Source organism: Hipposideros armiger, unplaced genomic scaffold (assembly GCF_001890085.2).
Source record: "Hipposideros armiger isolate ML-2016 unplaced genomic scaffold, ASM189008v1 scaffold_313, whole genome shotgun sequence".
Taxonomy (NCBI): domain Eukaryota; kingdom Metazoa; phylum Chordata; class Mammalia; order Chiroptera; family Hipposideridae; genus Hipposideros; species Hipposideros armiger.
This window is the reverse complement of record NW_017731663.1, coordinates 1767156-1783258: the sequence shown is the minus strand read 5'-3', so window position 1 is coordinate 1783258 and position 16103 is coordinate 1767156. Positions and strand designations below refer to the sequence as shown.

At 35.1% G+C, this 16103-nt stretch overlaps 1 protein-coding gene across 2 annotated transcripts in view; it reads left to right on the top strand.

Annotated features, from left to right (window-relative positions):
• Window positions 1-16103, top strand: part of ARHGAP32 (Rho GTPase activating protein 32) — a 135185-nt gene that overhangs the window by 100967 nt on the left and 18115 nt on the right. For both annotated transcript variants that reach the window (XM_019660189.1, XM_019660190.1), the window contains 4 exons: window positions 8554-8656; window positions 9992-10136; window positions 10599-10681; window positions 15895-16002. In XM_019660189.1, coding sequence (XP_019515734.1) covers window positions 8554-8656; window positions 9992-10136; window positions 10599-10681; window positions 15895-16002 — 439 coding nt within the window. The remainder of the gene's footprint in view (window positions 1-8553; window positions 8657-9991; window positions 10137-10598; window positions 10682-15894; window positions 16003-16103) is intronic.

Sequence of the window (16103 nt, the reverse complement as noted above, 5' to 3'; positions counted from 1 at the left end):
ATATGTGGGATCCGAACCGGGGCCCTCTGGCATCCCAAGCGAGTTCTTAACCATCGCGCCACTCGGCCGGCCCCAGAGCTCAAACTCTTGCGCGAGCTCTTAACCAACTGAGCCACTCGGCCTACCCCATTTTTTTTTTTTAAAGGAAGATGTGGTCTCAAATATATATTGATAATTTCTGTAATGAAAATAACAAATGTAAAGGAAAGGTACCACAGGCTTGTGAAATACATTTTGGGGGGGATATGATGAATTGCACCTTATATAGTATATGAATATATCATTCAGATTTATGAGAAAATATACCCCCTGAATAGAAGAATGGAGAAAAGATATAAACATAATTTCACAAGGAGATAGTAAATAAAATACAGAAAATTGTTTGCGTTCCTTTGTAATCATGGAAATGTATCTTTAAGCAATTTTGAGATACCATTTTACATTGATAAACATTATTAATGTAACAAAACTGCTCTTCTACTATTAATCAAATAGACAACCAGACATTTCTCTAGCAAAATTGGCTCATTCAGGAACAACAAAGAATTGCAATTTGGGGCATTTGTCTAATTGAGAACCACGCCCAAATCCAGAGAAACAAAGGAGAGGAGTGCTTTTTTCTGTAGTGAGCGGGTCTTTTGTAAGCCTAGTGTCTATTGGAGGGAACTGAAAGTTTGAAGTATAGTGACTTTTCATTGGCTGCGTTATGGTAGTCTCCCATTGACTGAACTGTTACTGGGAAAGGAGGAATCTTTTCTTCCTCGTGCTGAGGTAGTCTGTCAAGTATCACTTCCTGGGATAAAAAATCAGTTCCTGTTAGAGATGCAAGGTATGTTTCTTCCTGTTAAGGTCTGTAATATGCATTAAAAGTCACATACAATAGGGGTTCTCTAGTCTAGCCTCCCAACTTCATTTTAAATGTGGCTTTTGTTTATTAATTTTTATAATATCCAGTGCCATTAAAAATAGCAGTGATTTTTACCAGTAGGTAAAAATTGTTGGTTTCAGGTAGCTCTGTAAATTATGACCTTTTTGAAAAACATTATTTGGTACTTCATAGCAAGAGACTGTATAGTCTTCTTTTAATGTTGCAATTCTTAGAGATTTAAGGTTATATTTCAGTAGAAACATGTTCATTATAGCATTATGTATGAGAGCAAAAATAATTGAATATTCAACTTTTAGGGAAATTGTTCTATTTTATGAGGCTGTTAATACTGTGAATGCAGTGTGGAAATTTAAAATGTTATATATAAACAGTAAATCTATGTTTTGGAAGTATAGATACTTAGGTGATGTGTGAAGGGAATATAATTATGGTGGCATATTACATGCAGAGTATCTTTGTGCTGTTTTTTTAGTTTTCCTGCATTTTTAATTAAAAAGAAAAAAAAACACTCAAAGAGTGTTAGAAATGAATTTAATAATCTTGGAAAAGAAAATGCTCTGCTAATGGCTGAACCAGAGGAGAAAGTCTATTCAAATGTTTAGAAAAACAAAAAAAATTAACTCATGATGTTAGAGTATAATTGTAATTTGATTAAAAGGCAGAAACCTTGAAGACTTAGGTCAAATACATTCTAGTTGGTATATTAAAATAATTACTGTTTGATTGGGCATGGTGAAAAATTAATAAATATTTATATGAATAATAGTCATTTGAATATTCAAGTGAACATTAACAGGAAAGGGAAACCTTTGAAGTTTATTAGTTAAAATTTCAAATAGGAAATAAGATAGTTTTTAATATTAAATTAATTTATTAGTTTGTATATGATTTAATAAGTGTGTGAGGAATTAAAGTATTTTTTAAGATTTTGAGACTTCGTATATACTGTTTATAGTCTATAACTGCAGTTATACCGTGTGTGTATACATAGAGAGAGACTATTGTAAAGCCTAAAATAATTGAATATATATAAAGTCTAAGTGAAAACAATTAGAATAATCATGAGGAGGAAGAATGATATATTGATATAATTATACATAATTGTGAGGAGAGATGAGATATAAATATACGTAGATATATAATGTGTGTAATCATTATTCCTCATGATTATTCTGTTGTAGTTTGGACTTTAAAATAGTATCCTTACTCTATATAAAATAGATTTCGCACCAAATTTTTCTAAGAATGAAGCTCATATCAGAACAATGTTTTGTTATGTGACTCATTCTCTGAATTGTATTCCTGGTGAATATTCAACTTTATAGAGAGATTATCCTGTTACACTTTCTAAACTTTTGAGCACCTCCCTGTTGGAACAAGTGACAAACCTGACCTGTTTCTTCTATACAAGGTGTTGTAAAAAAATCATGTAGGAGCTTGACAAGGCATTTTAAAAATTCTTTTATTTGTGATTCCTGGTGTCAGAAATCACTCAGGATGATCTTACAGACCTATAATAAATCACAATGCTTATAATTGAGTTGATTAAAGATAATATCACAGTTATTTATAGAATTATTTTTTTAAAAAACCCTGCACACCTGGTTCTTTTTTGGTGGCTAGATCAGACTAATATGTTCTTTTCATGGACATCCTTAATTTTAGAGTCAAAATGTTTTTTTGTTATCTTGGTTTCTTTTTTCTTTTTGTATCTCTTTTTCATTTTGTATTTCTTCTGTATCTTTTTGTTCAACCTTGCTTGAATATGATAATTTTTTTTTGATATGAAGGAGTGTTTTCCAGTTTGTTCTGCTATGCCCATTAGCTTTCAATTCAGCAAGTTTTACTTGTACCAAGAAGTTTGTGTTGTGCTTCCATTCTTAGTAAGTATGATAGGAGAAAATGGATGCCTGAAAAATATCAGGTTTAATAACTACAGTTCATGCATTCCATAACTATGATAAAATCTATTCCAGTGAAACAAAGAGTTTTCAGGTGTCACTTGATGTTTTCCATAGAACTTGTTTTATTTGCTGCACATATTTGAAACTGAATTTCCTTGAAATGTGATTGCCTTTTTTTTTTTAAGGTTTTTATTTGGGAATTGGGGGGATGGGAATAGTGCTGGGGAATGGAGGAAGGGGAACAGACAAGTTGCTGTCATTTTTTGTTCTTCAGTCTAGTTGTGGAGGACGTTGCTTCATTGGCCCAAGTTGGCACTATCATTGTGCTTTTCCCAGACGAGGCAGATCAGTCGCCGGCTTATGGACGGCCACTCACTGCGGCTGTTAGCTGCTCACGCTGGCTGCTGGCTCCATACAGGTAGCCCATAGCAACCCACTGCCACAGGGGCTGCAGCGGTACCGCCTTCCCCGGCAACTCACAGCAGCCCAGCTCCAGGTTGAGCTGCCGTTCACCATCTTAGCTGCAGAGGGCAGTGTCACTGGCCCTCATATGTGGGATCCGAACCGGGGCCCTCTGGCATCCCAAGCCAGTTCTTAACCATCGCGCCACTCGGCCGGCCCGTGATTGCCTTTTTTAAAAAATGAGAACTTTGTAGAAAACTAGGTAAAATTATATTTGGTACAAAATATAAAAAGTATTTAAAACTCTGTTGCCTGAACATATTTCTGTGTTTGAGGTTATTTGGCCCTTTCAGCAAGAGGTTTTTTGATTTTTTGTTTTGTTTTTTTAAAGATTTTATTGGGGGAATTGGAAAAGGGGAACAGTGCTGGGGAATCGGGAAAGGGGAACAGAAAAGTTGTTGTTCTTTTGTTCTTCAGTTTAGTTGTGGAGGAAGTTCCTTCACTGGCCCATGTTGGTATTATCATTGTGCTCTTCCCGGATGATGCAGATCAGTCGCCGGCCTCTGGATGGCTGCTCTCAATGGTTCTTGGCAGCTCACACCTGCTGCTGGCCACACAGGGTAGCTTATGGCAGTCCACTGCATCAGGGGCTGCAGCCTATTCCATCTCCAGAGACTCACTGCAGCCCAGCTCCAGGTTGAGCTGTTGTTCAGCATCTTAGCTGTAGAGGGCAGTGTCACTGGCCCTCATGTGGGATCCAAAACGGGGTCCTACTGCTCAGAGCTGGTGTCCCAATGCAGCTCTTAACCAATGTGCCACTCATTCGGGCCCAGCAAGAGGTTTTTTGTTTGTTTGTTTTGGTTTTGTAACTATTGGAAGTGTACAGGCATTTTATAAAGAGAGCACACTGGAAAAAAATAAGGCCAAAATAACTCCTGAAATTAATCTTTTAGGTAATCATATTTTCCTAACCAAAAATCATGATGCATTTTCTAGTACCACCTTACGAATGTACTCCTGGCCTGGAAGTCACCACCTTGAGAATGGACCTTTACTTTTTCATCTGTATTACTGATTGCTTGCACGAGGTCTGGCATATAGAAGGGATCTAATAAATCATTGATGAATGAGTGAGTGAGTGAATGAATGAATCAATGAAGAGAAAAGAACAGAAATGAAACTAGAATTGTCATGAAAAATCAAGGACCAATTCTTGTCATACTTATATTTCTTTTAGCCATGATTCTAATCTTAAGCATCATCAGTTTTAATGTAAACATTTACTTCTTATATTGTCATATGGTGATATGAAAATACTAAAAATATAAATAAAAGTGAATCAGAAGTGTTTTACTTGAGAGTGTGGGAATAATTCTTAGTCATATAACCTTTTAGCAGAGCTATTTTGGAGTTTGCTCATGTTGCATTTCGCTGGGTCATGATGTAATGTGCACTAGAGTGGTTGATTAGATGGTTTAGGGAAAAAGGTGGCTAATAAGATGTCTTTTTAATTAGGATGTCTTTATAATATATTGGGTTCTCATGTTGCTTTCATATATGTTAGTAAGTAAACCATATCTTTTTTTTTAATTTTCTGACACTTCTTCAGTTTCTACTCTCTTTTTTTCAAAATGAAAGATTATGCCTTTTCACTTTGCTATTTTAGTTAAATACTTAATTTGCCTCTCTTAAAATTCTAGGTAACAGCAGTGTTTAGTTAAATGTAATTTTATTTATGAAGCCTTGTTATGTGATTGTTTTGTGGAATTCAGTCCTTTTTCTTAGGGAAAATGAAATGTAAAGAAACAATTCAAATGTTTTCATTGAAGTATTATGTCTGTAGAGGCTTAGCCATATTACCAGGGAGAGACCTCTAATTCCTTGCTTTCAAATTTTGCCTACTTTTGGGAGCACATAAGCAGGTATGAATCTAATATCACATGGTTGTAAGAATCCCAAAAGTTATCTATACTTTTTAATGGATGGTAGCTTATTTTTATGAAAATTTTATAATGCATGCTAGGATAGCTTGATAATACAGAAATAAGACCCTATGCTCTTTATTTATGCAAAATAAAATCTTTTGTATGCCTGGGTAATTTAGCATCCAAATTTGATGCATACATATAGAGAGGTATCATTTAAGAAAAAAAAATTAAAACTTTGTTTTCCTTTAAGAACTTATGTTAATTATCCCAATAATTTCTAAATATATTTTCTTTGTGATAGAAATTTTCCAGCTCCAAATTTTTTTTGCTGTACTTCTAGTTTGTAGGATAGAAGCCTAAGGCACCTGAGGTTATCGCTGATGGAATAATATTAGAAATAGGACTTAAGCTCATAAAAATATTTTACATTTTTCGTATCACTGTAACATAGAGATTGCTTATAATATCAGTCAACTCACAAAAAGCACTCGGCAACTCTGCTTGCCTGCCCTTCATCTCTATGACATAAACCTATTCCCTTTCTTGTTACTAAAATTATTGCAAGTGTTTAGAGCTAGAAAGCAAACAGTTGAAAGTTAATACAGTTTCATATGAAAACTAATAAGATCCCTCCTCTGCTAACTTGGTCAGAAAACTTGGTCAGGCCCACAGGGCACCTGTTAGTTAATTCATTTTCTAGCTTTGTGTATTGTGTCAGGACAGTGCCTCTGGATACAAAGATGAGGAGAGCATGGATTTTGCTCTCTAAAAAGCTTGTTTAAGAAGGGGTAATAGTTGTATAAACAAATAAATAATTCAAAATAAAATTGTTCTGTGGGCACCTAGAACATAGGGCAGCTACCTCTACTTGAGGATATTCAAAGAAGGCATTTGGGTTTTGAATAGTAGCCAGGAGTTTGATATGAGAAGATGATGGTAGGGGGAGACTCCTGACCAAGGAAAATGTTTTCCCTCTACCTAGAAATTGAGGGACTTAAAGAATGTCCTTTTGGGGAGTCCACTTCATAGTCGATGTAGAGGCCTGATCACCACATTGTATTTCTGAAACTGATGTTGAATAATACTGTATGACAACTATAATTATATATATACATATAGTCTCGGGACATGGAGTAGAGAGCGGGAACGGATTCAATGGAATTGTAATAGATAAGCATGATATCGGGGGGTGGGAGGGCAATAGATGGGGGGAGGGGGGTTGTTACCTGGTGAGGGTGAAAAGGGTAACTATTGCATTGTTCTGTACACCTGAAACTAACAATAAAAAAAAATTAATTAAAAAAAAAAAGAATGACTTGTTTATATGGCAAAAGATGAGACTTCACTTGGCCTAGAGTTGAGGAATATGGAAACATGATAAATAAAATAAATGCAAATTGTGAAGGACCTTATATTCTAGGCAGTATATTGCCATAATTAAAAATTGGCTCTGTACTTGGACTGCTTGATTTAGAATCTCATTTCTTCCATTGGTTTCCTGCTTGCCTGCCTTTGGGTAAAAGTTCATCTCTCTTAAGATTCAGTTGCCTCTCTGTAAAATGGAGATAATGAGAGAACTTTCCCCATAGTATTACTGTGAGAATTAAATGAGAGTATCCATTATAAAGCACTTAGCCTGGCACATATTATATGCTCAATAATATAGCTGTTTTAAAAAATTATTCAAAGCATAGGAGTTGAAGTTTTAAATGTTAGTTGCAGGATCTGGCACAATTGAAAGGATAGAATGCAGGAAGGACAAAAAAATGGAAAACCAAGGAAAAGTCTGTTGTAATAAACAAGTATTGATATACAGCAGCTCCTGGAATAACATTTCTTTCAGTGCCATTTCGTTGTAACATTGATGAGATGCCGCCTTAGGAACCTAACTCTTGTATGTATCAATTAGCCTATGGTAAACTGGTTTCATTATACATCCTTTCACTTAAAGTTGCAGAACCTATCAACCTTGTTAAATAAGGACTTACTGTAGACTATAAGTGAAATACATTAGCTAAAACTATCTTATTAAAATATCTTAATTATTTCACACACCACTGTGTATTTCATCCCTAGAATAGTAGTTTTTTTGCAGACCAAATAATGTTCATCTTTTAGGGATTTTAACTAACACTATCAAAGAACAGTTATTAAAGACTGTAAATTCATCATTCTGCATTGCAAAACAAAGTTCAGATTTCAGCTATTGTAAATTTTTGAATGGTTATAAATTTTTTTTAAATTTTTTTTATCGTATACTTTGAATGTTCTCCTGTAGACTGTAGGCCCAGAATAGCTGTCCATGTATGTCAGATATTCAGTGAGGTAACCAGAGAGCGCACCCTTTTCTTTCTGCTTGTTAAAATGCCCTTTATGATGAGCTATTAATATTAAGTCAGAAGGTCAGTAATTATAATGTAAAAATAGACAGGAAATTAAGATTCCATCTACTTGAAGTTGCTTTGACCTTTGACCTTTGCTTTATGTTGGTGTTTTATTAGATAAAATTAGAAGTAGCATTAATTATGAAAAGATCAAAGAAACTTTTTAAAGGTGAAAAATTACAGTACTTACAGGCAATTATCTTATTGGGATAAGCATTTACCTTTGCATATACATTTGCTATGTATGAAATTCAGCTGAATAGCTGTATTTTTTTTTTTTTAAGTCTGGTATGGTGTTAGGACTAACAGATCACTTTACTGTTTTTTGTTGTTTTTTTAAGATTTTTATTGGGGAATTGGGGGATGGGAAAAGCGCTGGGAAATTGGGGGAAGGGGAACAGACAAGTTGCTGTCCTTTTGTTCTTTAGTCTAGTTGTGGAGGACGTTGCTTCACTGGCCCAAGTTGGCACCATCATTGTGCTCTTCCCGGGCGAGGCAGATCAGTCGCCGGCTTCTGGACGGCCACTCACGGCGGCTGCTGGCTACACACGGTAGCCCATGGCAACCCACTGCAGCAGGCCGGTGACTCATGGCAGCCCAGCCCCAGATTGAGCTGTTGTTCAGCATCTTAGCTGTAGAGGGCAGTGTCACTGGCCCTCATGTGGGATCTGAACCGGGCCCTCTGGCGTCCCAAGCCAGCTCTTAACCAACGCACTACTCGGCCGGCCCGCACTTTACTGTTGTAACATGATCTAAATGAGTCTACCGTAGAAGATCTCAGACTATCCTAATAATGTAGGAACAAGATCTTTCACTTACCTAATGTAACAAGATAGAACCAGTTTTGATTATTCGGGAAACAGTTTTCTGTTTAAGATGTGAAATTAAGCAAATATGCCTTCATCATTTCTTTGTAGTAGTTAATTTCCACCTCTTATAATTTTAATTTATTTTGCTTTTGAAAATTAAGATATTCTCATTTTTTGTTGACTTTGTTTCTGCTGAATACTCCCAATTTAACCCATGTCTTTAAAAATTCTCTTTAGTACCCCAGGTTCTTCAAAGCTGTACAGCATTCATTGAAAGATATGGCATTGTGGATGGAATATATCGTCTCTCTGGCGTTGCCTCCAATATCCAGAGACTACGGTAAACCTTATATGGTGTTTTTCTTTTTCATTTCTATTGTAATTCATTAAAATGAAATTATTTCACAATTAAGTCTCTCATACTAATAACCATAATTTTCAGTAAGATGGTTTAGAAAAAGTAGGAGATAATATCCATATTGTTCTCTGTACATATTTTCCTAAATGCCATTTCTTCATTTATAGTATCAGAAAACCATATATCCGTAACCCCTTTATTACTTGTATTTTGTCTCTGTGCAATATTGGAAGATTTTAGCAAATTGAGTTTGACCCCATGACGAGATGAAAATGTACATTATAATAGAATTATTCTTTAATTTTTAATTAAAATTGATGAAGGAGAAACTGTGGATTTCATTTGACAAGTTCTGTAGTTTATGCTCAGGTATGCATGTGTTAAATATTTCATATCCTCATTACCTTCTCAGGCAAAATATTGATAGCCTTTACACCAGCAATAGAAATTTTATTTTTGCTCAATCTCTTAGATTCTAGTCTATTTTTAATATGTTATTTTCCTTGTTTTCACTGTAGTACATGGAAACTGACACTCTGTAGGGATTTTAATATTCTATTGGACCACAGAGCTCTTCTCTATTTTCAAGAATACATCTTTGAAGAATACTTAAATTGATTCTTGTACTAAAGACAGTTTCAGTCTTTAGTTTCACATGCAGCAAATCTCATATTCATATTGTCCACATACACTAATCTTCTAGGTTGATAAGTGGTTTCATTCCTGTAGATTAATATTAATTAACCTCCTGGAAAGTGAGCTTAATCTGGCTTAATATTCTGAGCACAACTTTTTATTTCACTTACTTGAATGCTACAGACTTTATCACATATTAAAAAGTGATGTTAGTTGGGAATTGGTTTATGTTGTTTCTGGCCCTCTACAATAAAGCATTCCTGAACCATACTTCTTAATATCTGAGGAGTTTCTATGCATACTTGTTCATGCACCAGCTGTCACTCAACCCTAGTTCCCAGAATTGCTAAAATATCCGATATTCAAATCATTAGGAATTAGGAGTCCTGTTTTCAGATCTATGTGTTAAGATCTACTCATTCATATACATTTCAGAAATTGTTGTCCATTTTAATATTAAACCTATGCCCTTAATTTCTACATAGACAAGAACTTATAGTATGATCAGATATCCAATCACTGCTGAAGTCCAAATATAACTTATATGAAATACAATCATCTGAAGACAATATTAACTCACAGAGGTAGAAGTTAATGCTTTGGGCCTTTGCTTTCTGTTTTAAAATCATACACTTGCTTTTCCTTTATAAAATAATTTTGTCTCTCTTCTGTCTTTGTTAGCCATGAATTTGACTCTGAGCATGTCCCCGACTTGACAAAAGAACCATATGTTCAAGACATCCATTCCGTGGGCTCCCTCTGTAAGCTTTATTTCCGAGAGCTCCCAAACCCCCTGCTCACCTACCAGCTGTATGAGAAATTTTCAGTGAGTACAAGTCACTTGTAAATCAAGTTCTGTTTGGAGTTTTGTTGTGGTTTTGTTCAAAACGTGTAAAAATTGATTTGGTCATGTAAGAAATGATTCTATGACTACAATGATTCCATGAAAGGAAACAAAAAATCAAAAAGGATTCATTGCTAGCTAGTCCATAGTCTTTGCTGTTTTCACATTTTCATTCTTTTAGTTTTTGACTTTGAGCCACTAATCTTATCACCTGTAATATTGTTTGCCATAAAGTTTTAAAAACGATTATCATTTAATAGATTTCAATGTCCATATAGTGTGGATATACAGTTTACTTCCTTGATACTGTATGGTGTTTCGTCGCTGTTCAGCATCAAAGAGTAGATAGAGTGAATTATCTCAGTGAAAACTAAAGTGTAAGTGAAGAACTTTCATTTTTACCAACAAAGCCCACTAGTTTATTTCATATTATGATTGTTACAGGATGCTGTTTCAGCAGCAACAGATGAAGAAAGGCTGATAAAAATTCATGATGTCATCCAACAACTCCCCCCTCCACACTACAGGTAAATAAACCTCATGTTGTAAAATACCAGATGTCAGTTGATATGTAAAAGTGCTTTTTTTCTTTAGGTTTCTTAACTATTTAAGTTTTCTTGGAGATACCAACTATTTAAATTTCCATCTGTCCGTACATTTATATTTATATTTTTTTATATCCTCAGGGCCTGGCACAGGGCTTGGCATCCAGTAGGCATTTAATAAATGTTGACTGGGTGGATGGATGGATGGATGACTAAACCTGTTTGTTTGTGTGCATGTTTGTTTTTTTGAGACACAGAAATATTGCTGGACGTACTAGGGTGTATGCCCACTAGTGTGAATACTTGTGAATTGCTTGAATCTAAAATATGGACACACTGCTGGGTGCCTGTTGACTTGTTTCCTTTTTTCTAACTCTCTTGTTTTTCAAAAGGTGTCCAAGCCACGTAGAACCACAAAGTCTAACAGTTGTCTCAATTCTTCCTCATGAGACTCTCAGAAGATCTATAACTCTGCTTTTTATTTCAGTTTGTTTTAGGTTTTGTTATTGTTTGTTGGTTTGTTATTACTACTTTTTAAAACCCAGTTTAATTTGTATGTTACTTTGGAGTCTTAGAAATACTTTTGCTTGTATCTGAGAAGACCAGAACGAAATTGGTGAAAGAAAACAACAAATTATGGGTTACAGTATGCAAAAAAGTAATAGGTAAAATTTTTAAATTTTAGTTGACAGAAATTAAATTCAGTCAATGTTTTAGTAATACACAAATTAAGTAATTTAGTGCTGATTTTTTTTCAAAATCACATTGTTCATGTATTTTAAAAATTAGCATTAAATTTGACACTAAATCACTAAAATTTCTACTCAATATTAAAAATCTACACATATTTTTAGTCAGCACTATAGCTATAAACATGATTTTCAAGAGCCAGAAGGTAGCTTAGCAATGACTCATTGTCCTATTAATGTAGCCTATGAGGAATGTGAGGAAATTAAAGAGGTCTTAAGGACCCATGAAGACATATATATGATAGAGTCTCTTACTGATGTTCTCTTAATTCACCCATAAGGTCAGTTCTCTCTGTAAAATGCAATGGCTGGTGTCCAAGGCACAATAAGTTTTCCTGGCTAGTAGGCTTCTTTGTGGTATCCCTGAATACTTCGACTAACATGTGAATTACAAGCTTACCTAAAAGCAATTTAAAGTGTTTCTGTAACTGTATGCAAGGTTATTTTCATTCATAATTAAGTTAAGTGCTATCAACATTTATAAAGCACAGTTTTTTAAATAAGGATTTTTCTTTCTTGCATCTATGAAACCCCAGTTGAATACTTTACAGGCCTTGAAAAGGCAAGCTGCCAAATGAGGGAGAAACAAACACTGTGATGAGCAAAGAACAATTTAAACAAAACAAAACTTATAATTATCAATAGTATTCTCATAGGAATATTATGCATATTAAAGGAAAAAGTACTTAGAACAAGGCCTGTTATTAAGTGCTATTTATATGAGTTAATTACCATTGTTACCTGTTATGTATATCCATGCATTTACTTCATTGTTTTATCTATACATACACACACAGAAACATAAGTGTATGTCTCACACACACACACACGTGTATATCTCCTGTATTGGTAATATATACCTTTTTTACTATTTTATGTTTATCTACTCTACTACAGTTAAATATATTTCTCCCACCATGGTATATATTCTTCTTTATTAAATACAGATATTTTATAGATATTTCCCCTACTAATTGCATGTAGCTCCCTTGATACCTATTTGATCTTTCCTATTGAACATTACATACCTTTCCTGCTGTGTATTATATATTGTACATATATCCTACTATATGCTTCTTATAAATACACTGTATTACCTGTTTTATATATAACCCCTCTAAAACACAAGCTTCTTGAAGTCATGAATTCTGTTTTGTTAGTTACTATATTCTCAGAATAAAACATTACATATAGTAAATGTTCAATAATATATATTACATGTACATTTTGTATATTTCGTACACTAAGTGTTTTTTGGTTTTTTTTTAAGATTTTATTAGGGAAGGGGAACAGCCAAGTTGTTGTCCTTCAGTCTTAGTTGTGGAGGGCGCAGCTAGCTCAGCTTCAAGTCCAGCCGCCATCTGGCCGTCCCACGGCAGCTTGCGGCTGCTCAGCGGAAAGTGCCGCGTTCAATCTTAGTTACCCCATGCGGGAGTTGAATCCAGCAGCCCACGCGGGAGTGGAGCCCAGCAGCCTTGTTGTTAAGAGCGCATGCTCTAACCACTGAGCCATCCAGTTGGCAGCTCAGCTCAAGGTGCCAAGTTCAGTCTTAGTTGCGGGCAGGCATAGTCCATCATCAAACAGGCAGTCTTGTTAGGAGCACGTGCTCTCACCAGCTGAGTCATCCTGCCACCTGTTGGCAGCTCAGCTCGGGTGCAGCGTCACTGGCACGTGAATCGAACCAGTGGCCCTGTTGCTCAGAGCTCACGCTCTTAAGCTAACTCTTAACCAACTGAGCCACTCGTCCGGTCCCTCCCCCCTCACCCCCCCATAAAAACATGATTTTTAATAATGTTCTTTCTTGTGAGTGGGCCATGTGTTATTTAACCTTTCCCCTAATTAACTATAATCTACATGATCAGGGGTTTTTTTCCCCCAATTTTAAACATTACTATGACGACCACCCATTTAAATAAATCTTTTGGACAATCTAGATTATTTTTTAGTATAAAGACCTGACAGTGGACTTTTTAGAAATTAAAAGATACTAAAATTTTCTTCTCAACATACAGCAATTTCCAAATTGTATTCCATGAAGGTTTATGCAATTTGCACTGCGCTGAATATGAAAATGCTCATTTGATGACTCTGACTAAAATTCTCCATTAGCTTTTAAAAGCATCTTTATAATTAGATACGTGAATAATAAAATGGTATCTTTGGTTCTCTTAATTTGCATTTCTAATAAAATACATTTCTGAAGTATTTAATCTTTCCTTCATCTACCTCCCTCACTCCTATGAAATTTTACATTAGTTTCTAAACACATTTATTTCTCAAGCTTTTTCACCTCTACATTGTCTCCAGGTCAGCCTCACTCCTGTCTGTCTTTCCTTATTTAACCATGTACAATAGGGACAGAGAAGGACCATTTTTACCATACAGAAGCTACAGTAGATTCTGTTAAATGAGCAGATACTTGGAGATAAGCTGACCCTGATTTGAATCCCAGCACTGCTTGTCTGTGTAACCTGGGCAAACCTTGGCTTTCTCCTCCATAAAATACTTTATTTCCAAAAATACTCTGCCCTGTTTTTTGTTAGTTTGTTTGTTTTTCTTTCTTGTTTTTAAATGTTGCTTCCAAGGCAGCTGGTGAAGTATATGCACTATTATACTACCCTTAGTTTTTCCTAAATCGCACACTTTAATTAACCCTTGCTGGGGCTTTGAAAGAACTTAGTTGGCTTGCAGGGATTGGAACATATAACAGTCAGAAAAAGGCTATGTCTCAGTTGTTTTCACTCTGAGGACTTATAAAATGGAAGTTATTGCTTTGTTTCCTTCATTGAAGCCCAGAGCTACATGTAGATTCCTATTTGGAACTGGCAGAAGTATCTTTGAATGCTTAAGTGAGGATTGCAGGAAGGTATTTAAGCAGCAGGTGAACGTGGGTATTTAGTACATTCACCTGTGTCTTTAGGTTTACAATAAGAGTTGGACTCTTAATGGCTTGTTTTAGCTTTCTCATTGAGGATGGGAAATATTTTGACATGAATTTAATATGCAAACTTTCCGTTGGGGGGAAATTTTTTGAAATCAAGACCCCTTAAGAAATTTCCAGATATTTTCTGTTTTGTCAAACATAATCCTGAGAAGCACAGTCCATGTGCACATTTTATTTTCCATAGGCAAAGCAGCTCACAGACACTTATTGAAAACCAATGATATACATAGATCAAAGATATAGGTAAACACTTGCGTGTCTTCAGCATATAATAATTCTCAGGATAAAGCCAAGATTGAGTGAGTTCACCAAAGGAATGAGACAGAGACAATCACAGGGTCAAGACCTGGTGTGCTGAAAATCTAGAGGAAAAGAAACTAGCAAAAACGATTGAGTAGGAGGTAGTGGGGTGCCCAGGAAAGAGAGGTGAGGAAAATCAAGGGGGGCATTTCAGAGAGTGGTCAATAATCTCAGTTATAGAAATATAAGGAAAAAAGGGCTAGAGAAAAGGCAACCATTGTAAATATAATAAAAATGGGAGTGACAGGTTTTCTGTGCTTCACTTTTAATTTGTATCAAAAGCTTACTCAAGGTCCTTTTACCTAGTCTGTCAGTTATTTATTGCAGGGTAAGAAGCCAAGCCAGTGGTTTAAAACTATAATAACTGTGTATTTGCTCACAATTCTGTGCATTGGCAATTTGGGCTTAGGATTCTGTACCCAATTATAATGTGTGGGTTTTCTCCCACACCACCAAGCAATTCTTCTGCCCTGTTGTTTTATATCCACCTATTTCTATCTCTGACTCTGTCTGTCTGTGTGTATGTGTATGTGTATATATTTGTTTGTTTAAATAAAATAAACTAGAACATATAAGATTAAGCAGGATAATTAGGAATTAGAGTAAGCTTTCTAGTCTAAATGCACATTATTTGCTCACATAATCTCTGTTTTGATGCCTGCTGAAATTTTTCTTTTAATTCTTGTTAGGCTTGTGAAACATCGTTGGTTTCTTACTAGAAGAAAAGATTAAATTCTTACCTGTTAGCTTGCCTGCTGCAAGTAGAAGAGCATAACTTCACAATATCATTTGTCTAGAAACTGGCTTCTGTGGAGGATTCACTTCACTGGTATTCTTGAAACTAGACGTCTGACAGCCAGGAACAAATATTCCTAAAGATTTTTTTTTTTTTTAACTAAGGCTATTTTCTCAGAACCAGTCCTGTCAGAAACTTATTTCTTGCTATATCTGCCTTAGACTTTTTTTCTTAGTATTCTGTAGGTGTAATTGTTATATATAGAATTTCGAACTCATAATATTTTCTTTTCACAGTTTTGTAGTAATAATTCAAACCTAATAGGCAGCACAAAAATTTGCTAGCGTTTGTATGGTGATTTTTCCATTTTGCCACTGAAAACTTCCAAATTAATTAGTGGAGTTTTTATGCTCTATACTGCTACATAATGTTTCTTTTTGTTAATATGTTGTATTTCATTTTCCAGAACACTGGAGTTCCTAATGAGACACTTGTCTCTTCTAGCTGACTATTGTTCCATCACAAATATGCATGCAAAAAACCTAGCAATCGTTTGGGCTCCAAACCTGCTCAGGTAAGTTGCATTTGACTTATGACTTAAATAGAAGCAGTCATCTTAAATAAAAATCTAATTCATCAGTGTTCCTTAAGGACAATTTTTAAAAGTAAAACTGA